At 70.9% G+C, this 8,430-nt stretch overlaps 2 protein-coding genes across 2 annotated transcripts; one reads left to right on the forward strand and one right to left on the reverse strand.

The window, feature by feature from the left end:
- Window positions 1-8: 8 nt before the first annotated feature.
- Window positions 9-4,136, reverse strand: LOC121063374 (NF-kappa-B essential modulator-like; the record flags this gene model as incomplete). The annotated part of the gene is made up of 8 exons (XM_040543795.1): window positions 3,921-4,136; window positions 3,719-3,863; window positions 2,833-3,029; window positions 1,985-2,112; window positions 1,835-1,882; window positions 1,246-1,339; window positions 1,056-1,165; window positions 9-168 (listed from the first exon to the last, which is right to left on the reverse strand). Coding segments are annotated over exons 1-8 (1,098 nt in total), but the record flags the coding sequence as incomplete, so codon positions are not given.
- Window positions 4,137-4,255: 119 nt separating this feature from the next.
- G6PD (glucose-6-phosphate dehydrogenase) lies at window positions 4,256-7,842 on the forward strand (the record flags this gene model as incomplete). The annotated part of the gene is made up of 5 exons (XM_040543796.1): window positions 4,256-4,324; window positions 5,137-5,246; window positions 6,031-6,068; window positions 6,845-6,953; window positions 7,606-7,842. Coding segments are annotated over exons 1-5 (543 nt in total), but the record flags the coding sequence as incomplete, so codon positions are not given.
- Between the last annotated feature and the right edge of the window lie 588 nt (window positions 7,843-8,430).

Below are 8,430 nucleotides of genomic sequence, written 5' to 3' on the forward strand. Positions count from 1 at the left end.
CCCCCCCCGCCCCCCCCCGTCACCCACTTCTCCTCGGTGGCCCCCTGGCGCTCGACGCGCAGCGCAGCCTCCAGGTTGGCGACCTGCAGGCGCAGCTGGTCCAGCTGCAGGCTGTGCGCCGCCGCCGCCTCCTCCAGCGCCCGGCACCGCTCGCCCGCCGCCTGCGCCCTGCGGGGACACCAGCGGCTCCCAGCGGCTCCCAGTAGCGCCCAGTGGCTCCCAGTGGCTCCCAGCGGCTCCCAGTGGTTCCCAGCAGCTCCCAGTGGCTCCCAGTGGCTCCCAGTGGTTCCCAGCGGCTCCCAGTGGTTCCCAGCGGCTCCCAGTAGCTCCCAGTGGTTCCCAGCAGCTCCCAGTGCCTCCCAGCAGCTCCCAGTAGCTCCCAGTGGTTCCCAGCAGCTCCCAGTAGCTCCCAGCGGCTCCCAGTAGCACCCAGTGGCTCCCAGCGGCGCCCAGTAGCTCCCAGTGGTTCCCAGCAGCTCCCAGCAGCTCCCAGTGGCTCCCAGTGGCTCCCAGCGGCTCCCAGCGGCGCCCCAGGGCGTCACCCGGTGTCACCCCAGGGACAGAAATAGACCCGGGGGCGGTGGCGCCGGCCTTGGCCACGTCACCGCCGTGGGCACGGGGACACCCACGGCGCGGTCACGGCCCCGGGGGGTGGCTGGCCACGTGGGGGTGTCCCCCCCCCGCCCCCCCGGGGGATCAGACGGGGACAGCGCCGAGGGGACGGCGCCGGGGACGTCCCTGCCCCTGTCGCAGACGTCCCGGTTCTGTCAGCCCCCCCCCCCCCAAAACGTCCCCACTTTTGTGTCCCCCTTTGGGACACCCCCCTTTGTGCCCCCCCCCATTTCCACCCCCCCCACGCCTCCCCCATTTCTGCCCCCCCCGCGCCCCCGCATGACGACCCCCCCCCCCCTTTTTTCTCCCCCCAAGCAACGTCCCCATTTCTGCCCCTCCCCACCGGCGCCCCCATCCCGATAAGCGCCCCCATTTCCGCCCCCCCCATCACGCCCCCAGCTCCGTCCCCCCCCCGCGGCCCCCCCATTCGCGCCCCCCCCCACCGCTGCTCCAGCTGCCCGCGCTCCCTGCGGCTGCTCTCCAGGCGGCTCTGGCTCTCCTGCAGCTCCCCCAGCAGCGACGTCACCTGCGCCTTCACCGACGCCTTGTCCTGCTGCGGGGGGGGGCACCGGGGGGTCACCGGGGGGGGGGTCCCCGAGCGTCGCCGGGGGGGGGTCCCGGGGGGCTCCTCACCTCCAGCTGCCGCCGCAGCGCCTGCAGCTGCGCCTCGGCCGCCCGCGCCGCCTCCTGCGCCCGCGTCTCCGCCGCTGCGCGTGCTGCGGCCAGCCTGGGGACGGCGGCGGCCCCAAGGTCCCCAAGGTCCCCAAGGTTCCCCACAGCGTCCCCAAGGTCCCCACAGGGTCCCCAAATTCCCCACGATGTCCCCAAGGTCCCCAGAGCCTCCCCAAGGTCCCCAGAGCATCCCCACGGTCCCCAGAGGGTCCCCACGGTCCCCACGATGTCCCCAAGGTCCCCCCAGGTGTCCCCCCAGCATCCCCGAAGCCCCCCCAAAACTCTCGGAGCTGCAGCTCAGCCACGTGCACACCGGGTCTGGGTGGCCCCAAAGCGTCCCCCAGGGTCCCCACGGTATCCCCGGAGCCACCCCAAAACTCTTGCAGCTGCAGCTTGGCCACTTGCAAGTGGCTCTGGGGGGGCCCCAAAGGCCCCCCAAGGTCCCCAAAGTGTCCCCAAGGTCCCCCCAAGTGTCCCCGGAAGCCCCACGCTGGCCTCGAAGCCCCTCCAATGTCCCCAAGGCCCCCCCATCCCCCCCCCCCCCACTCACTCAGCCTCCACAGCCGCCAGCCTCTGCCGCAGCTGCTCCGGGGAGTCCCTGGGGGCATTTTGGGGGTGTTGGGGGGCGTTTTGGGGCCAAAACAGCCCGTTTGGGGGCCGGGCAGCCCCCCCCGCCCCCACCCCCCCAGCGCTGTCTCACCTGGGGGGGTCCTCCGGGGGCACGGGGTCCGCGGGGACGTCCCCGTCCTCGCTGGGGGGGGGGGACGGCGGAGGGGGGGCTCCCTCCGGCGGGGGCTGTGGGGACCCCTCCTCGGGGCCCTCGGGGGGCTGCGGGGGCAAGGGGGGGACATGGGGGCACCCGGGGGCACCCAAAGGACACCCAGGGGCACCCAAGGGACGCCCAACAGGGATGTGGAAGGGACCCAAAGGACACCCAAAGGGGACACCCGGGGGGCACCCAAAGGGGACATGGAGAAGACCCGAGGGGCACCCAAGGGGGCACCCAACCCAGGGAACACCCGGGGGGCACCCAAAAGACACCCAAAAAGCACCCAAGGGACACCTGTGGGGCACCCAATGGGGGCACCCAACAGAGACGTGGAAGGGACCCAAATGGGCACCCAACGGGGACCCAAAGGACGCCCAGGGGCACCCATGGGACACCCAGGGAGCACCCATGGGACACCCAGCCCAAGGGACACCCAGAGAGAACCCAAGGGGCACCCAAAGGACACCCAGGGGGCACCCAAGGGACGCCCAGCCCAAGAACCGCTCAACAGGCACCCAACGGGGACGCCCAACGGAGACATGGAAGGGACCCAACGGGCACCCAGGGGACACCCAGAGGCACCCGGGGGGCACCCAACCCAGGGGGCACCCGCAGGACACCCGTGAGCACCCAGGGGACGCCCAAGGGACCCAACGGGCACCCGAAGGAGACCCAGGGGGCGCCCGGAGGCAGCCAGGGGGGACCCGAGGGACACCCGAAGGACACCCAGGGGGCGCCCGACCCAGGGGGCGCCCGACGGACACCCGGGGGCCACCCACCACGGCCGCCAGCTGCGCCAGGGCCCTGCGCAGGCGCCGGGCGTTGTCGTCGCGCTCCCTGCGCAGGCTCTCGACCAGGGCGCGGGCCTGCCCGGCGCGGCCCCGCAGCAGCTCCCGCTCGGCGCGACGCGCGGCCTGCAGCCGCCCCAGCTCCTCCAGCCGCCGCCGCACGCCCTCGCTGCTGCGCCGCAGCGCCGCTGCACGGAGCCGCCGCCCGTCAGCCCCGGGGCCTCCCGGCGCCCACCGGTGCCCCGCCCGTGCGCCCCCAGGCACCCCCCGGGGCCCCCCCAGTCGCCCTGCGGGGCCCCCCGGCCGCTCCCGGCGCACCCCCGCTTGACCCAAAGGGCTCCCCGGTCACTCCCGGTGCGTCCCAGGCACTCCCAGTGCGCTCCTGTTGCTGCCCGGTTACCCCAGGGGGCTCCCCTTTCTCCCCCACACCCCCGCATCCCTTCCCAGTCACGTCCCAGTGCCCCCAGCCCCCGCCCAGCCTATCCCAGTAGCCCCGGTCCCCTTCCAACCCCTCCCAGTGCCCCCCAGTCCCCCTCCACACCAATTCCAGCGCCCCCCAGTTACATCCCAGCACCCCCCAGTCCCTCCAATTCCCTCCCAGTTGCCCCCAGTCCCCCCCAGCCCCCTCCCAGTTGCCCCCCGTCTCCCCCAGCCCCCTCCCAGTTGCCCCGAGTCCCCCCCAGCCCCCTCCCAGTCCCCCCCAGTCCCCCCCAGCCCCCTCCCAGTTGCCCCCCGTCTCCCCCAGCCCCCTCCCAGTTGCCCCCCGTCCCTCCCAGTCCCCCCCAGCCCCCTCCCAGTTGCCCCCCGCCTCCCCCAGCTCCCTCCCAGTTGCTCCCAGTCCCTCCCAGTGCCCCCCAGCCCACCCCCCAGCGCTCACCCTTCAGCTCCCGGTTCTCCGCCAGCAGCCTCTGCACCACCTCAGGCCCCGCCCCCACCTCCGCGGGGCCCCGCCCCCCGCCCCCGGCCGCCGCCGCCGCCGCGGCCTCGTCCCCGGCCGCCCCCAGCTCGGGCCCCGCCGCCGCCGCGGCCGCCGCAGCCCCGGGCCCCGCCGCCGCCGCCGCGCCCCCCCCGGGCTGCACCATGTCCGCGGGCCTCCGCCAGCGGCCGCCGCTCATCCGGGAGCGCCCGGCGGGGCCGGGGCCGGCGCCGGGGCCCGGAAGCGCGCAGGGCCCGTGGCCGCCGCCGCGCCGCCCTCGGCGCTTCTGCCCGCTTCCGCCTTCCGCCGGAAGCGGAACCTGCGCGCCGCGCTTCCGGCTGGGGGCGAAGTGGGCGGGGTGATGACGCCACGCCCCCATGGGGTAATCCTATTGGGCGCGCCCCCATGAGGGAGCGGCGCTGGCTCCGCCCCGCCTCGTTGCTATTGGTTGCGAGGCGCGAGGCGCGGCGGGGATTGGCTGGCGGGGCGCGGAGGGGGCGGGGCCTGCCGGGGGGTAAATGGGGAGCCGCGCGAGCGTGCGGGGAGCGGCGGGGCCGGAGCCTGCAGGTGGGGGGTGGGGGGGGGGGGGGGGGGGGCAAATAAGGGGGGGCAATTAAAGGGCGGCGGGGGGCACGGGGGGGCTGGGGTGAGCAATTAAGGGCTGATTAGGGGTTAATTAGAGGCTGGGGGGGCAATTGGGGGCTAATTAGGGGCTGAGAATGGCAATTAGGGGGGTAAGGGGGGCAATTAGGGGGGCTGGGGGCAGTTGAGGGGGCTGGGGGGCAATTAGGGGGCCTAAGGGGGACAAATGGGGGGGGTAGGGGGCAATCGGGGGCTAATTAAGGGCCGGGAGGGGCAATTAGGGGGCCGGGGAGGCAGTTGGGGGGGGTAATTGGGGGCTGGGAGGGGCAACCGGAGGGGTTAGGGGGTAATTAGGGGGCTGGGGGGGCAATTAGGGGGCTGGGGGGGGCTAATGGGGGGGCAATTGGGGGGGGTTGTGGGGGTAATTGGGGGAAGGTAAGAGTAATTAAGGGATCGGGGGGGAGTTGAGGGGTTGGGGGGAATTGGGGGCAATTAGGGAGCGGTGGGGGGGGGGGTTAAGGGGGAATTGGGGGGGTAGAAGGCGGCAATGGAGACGCGGGGGGGGGGCAAGTTAAACCGGGGGGGGGGCAATTAAACCGGTGGGGGCAAATTAAACACGGGGGGGCAATTAAACATTGGGGGGGGGCAATTAAATCGGGGGGGGGGAAGGAGGGGGTGACGGAGGGGTTGGGGGGGCAATGGAGGGGTTGGGGGGCAAGCAGAGCCCTGGGGGGGGGGGGGGGTATGGGGGGGCAGTTGTGGTGCTGAGGGGGGGCCGTGCCCCGTGCCCCCCCCAGGCGCCATGGCGGGGCTGAGCCGCTCGGAGGTGTGCGGGCTGCTGCGGCAGGAGCTGAGCCGCGACGGCGCCTTCGGGGAGCCCCACGCCTTCGTCATCTTCGGCGCCTCCGTGAGGGGGGGCACGGGGGGGGCACTTGGGGGGGCTGGGGGGGAGAGGAGGGGGGGGAGCGGGGGGGAATAAGGGCCGGGGGGGGCTGGGGGGGGGCGTTAAGGGGGGAAATAAGGGCCGGGGGGGGCTGGGGGGGGCGTTAAGGGGGGAAATAAGAGCGGGGGGGGTAAGGGGGGGGTTAAGGGGGAAATAGGGGCTGGGGAGGGCACTAAGGGGGTAAATGGGGGCCGGGGGGGGTGAATACAGGGGGGCTGGGGGGCAAATAAGGGCCGGGGGGGAGATGGGGGGCATTAAAGGGGTAAATAAGGGCCGGGGGGCAGCATGGGGGGGGGTTGGGGGGCAATTAGGGGCTGGGGAGGGGGCCAGGGGGGGCAATTGGGGGCCGGGGGGGCAGTTGGAGGCATGCAGGGGCCGTCGGGGGGGGCAAATAACGCCCGGGGGGGGCAGTTGGGGGCGGGGGGGGCAGGGATGAGGAAGCGCCCGGGGGCCCCCCCCGGGTGGCCCCGCCCGGCCCCGCCCCCGCCCCGTTGCCCAACCTCGAAGCCACGCCCCTTTCACGATGGAGCCCCGCCCACCCGGCCAAACCCCGCCCCCTTCCGTGAAGCCACGCCCCCGATTAAGCCACGCCCCCATCACCCCACGGGGCGGGGCCCCTTTGACCTGGGAGCGCCCCCGTTCGGGGGGGGGGTGGGGGGGGGGGGTTTGGGGTTTGGGGGTTGGGGTTTTGGGGTTCCCTTTTTTTGTTTTTTTCCCAATTTCTGAGGGTTTCGCCCCATTTCCGCAGGGGGACCTGGCCCGGAAGAAGATCTACCCCACCATCTGGTAGGGGCAGCGCTGAGCCCGTGGGGGGGGACACCGGTGACCCTATGGATTTGGGGTCAGCGATGACCCTATGGATTTAGGGACACCGGTGACCCTATGGATTTGGGGACACCGGTGACCCTACGGATTTGGGGACACCGATGACCCTATAGATTTGGGAACACCGGTGACCCTACAGATCTGGGGACGACGATGGCCCTATAGATTTAGGGACACCCCTATGGGTTTGGGGCCATTACGGGGACACCCATGAGCCTATAAATTTGGGGACACCCCTATGGGTTTGGGGTCAATGATGACCCCATAGGTTTGGTGACACCGATGACCCTATAGGTTTGGGGGCACCGTGGGGACACCGGTGATCCTATAGGATTGGGGTCAGCAGTGGCCCCGTAGATCTGGGGGCACTCCTATGGGGTTGGGGACAGTGATGACCCTATAGATTTGGGGACGACAATGACCTTATAGGTTCGGGGACACCATGGGGACAATGCCGTGACCCTATAGGTTTGGAGACACTCCTGTGGGTCTGGGGACACCGATGACCCTATAGCTTTAGGCACGCTGCTGACCCTATAGATTTGGGGACGACCATGACCTCGTAGGTTTGGGGACGACGGTGGTCCTGTAGATTTGGGGCTGTCCCTATGGGGTTGGGGCCATTATGGGGACACCGATGACCCTATAGGATCGGGGGCACCCCGGGGCCGTCCCTGTGGGTTTGGGGCCACCCTTGGGGTCGGGGCCGTCACGGGGTCACCTCTGGGGTCCCGCAGGTGGCTGTTCCGCGACGGGCTCCTCCCCGACGCCACCTTCGTGGTCGGCTTCGCGCGCACGCAGCTGACGGTGGCGCAGCTCCGCGAGCAGACGCTGCCCTACATGAAGGTACGGGGCCGCCCGCCACCCCAAAACCCATCCCCCCCACCCCCCCCCCCGCGACCCCAAAAGCCCCGCACCGCCCCCAAGGGTCCCTGGGGACCCCCTGCTCCCGGCGACCCCGTAACGCCCCCTGTAGCCCCCCCCTCCTGACCTCGTAACCCCTCCAAAAACCCCCGACCCTATAACCGACAGCGCAACCCCACAACGCCCTCAGAGGATTTCCCCCATCGCTCTGACCCCGTGACGGATACCGGGACCGTGCCACTTCCAGTGACCCCGTACCCCCTCCCCGCGCCCCGTAACGTCCCATTTGTCCCCCCACGACCCCGTAAGCCCCCCAGCCCTATAAGAAACACCGCGAGCCCGCAACAGCCCTTATAGGATTTCCCCCATTGCTGTGGCCCCGTAAGAGCTGTTGGGACCATTCCACCTCCAGCGACGCCACAGCCCCTCCCCGCACCCCGTAACGTCCCTTTTGCCCCCCCACGACCCTATACCGGACGCTCCCATCCCGTAGCACCCCTTTTAGGATTTCCCCCGTTCCTCTGACCCCGGAAGAGCCATTGGGATCGTTCCACCTCCAGCGACCCCGTGCCCCCTCCCCGCGCCCCGTAACGCCCCGTTCACCCCCGGGACCCCCCCCCCGGTGTCCCCGCAGGCGGCGCCGTCGGAGCAGGCGCAGCTGGAGGCGTTCTTCGAGCGGCAGAGCTGGGTGCGGGGGCAGTACGGGGACCCCGAGGCGTTCCGGCGCCTGGACGCCCACCTGCGGGCGCTGCCGGGGGGGCCGCGCGCCCACCGCCTCTTCTACCTGGCGCTGCCCCCGGGGGTCTACGCCCCCGTCACCCGCCACATCCGCCAGGCCTGCATGGGCGACGGGTACGGGGGGGCTTTTGGGGTCGGGGGGGGGGGTTGGGGGTCGGGGGGAATGGGGGGGTCTGGGGGACGTTGGGGGCATTTGGGGTATTGGAGGTATTGGGGCTGGGGGGGGTATTGGGGGCATTTGGGGTGTTAGGGCTGGGGGGGCATTGGGGCTATTGGGGGGGATTTGGGGTATTGAGGTTGGGGGAGATATTGGGGGGATTTGGGGTATTGGGGGCGTTTGGGGTATCGGGGCTGGGGGAGCGTTGGGGGTATTTGGGGGGGTATTGGGGGCATTTAGGGGGGATTTGGGATATTGGGGTGGGGGGGACATTGGGGGGGCATTGGGGGAGTTTTGGGGGCGTTTGGGGTATTGGGGACGTTGGGGGGATATTGGAGCTGGCATTGGGGCATTGGGGACATTGGGGACGGGGGGGTTCTCCCTGGGATTTTTGGGGGGGTTCTCCCTGTTTTTTTATGGGTTTCTCCTGGGGATTTTTTGGGGGGGTCTCCACGTTCTTTTACCGGCTCTCTCCTTTTTTTTTTTTTAACGGGTTTTTATTCGGGATTTTTTGGGGCTTTCTCCCTGGGATTTTTGGGGTTTCTCCCTGGGACTTCTGGGGTT

Source organism: Cygnus olor, unplaced genomic scaffold (assembly GCF_009769625.2).
Source record: "Cygnus olor isolate bCygOlo1 unplaced genomic scaffold, bCygOlo1.pri.v2 scaffold_237_ctg1, whole genome shotgun sequence".
In the NCBI taxonomy this organism is placed as follows: domain Eukaryota; kingdom Metazoa; phylum Chordata; class Aves; order Anseriformes; family Anatidae; genus Cygnus; species Cygnus olor.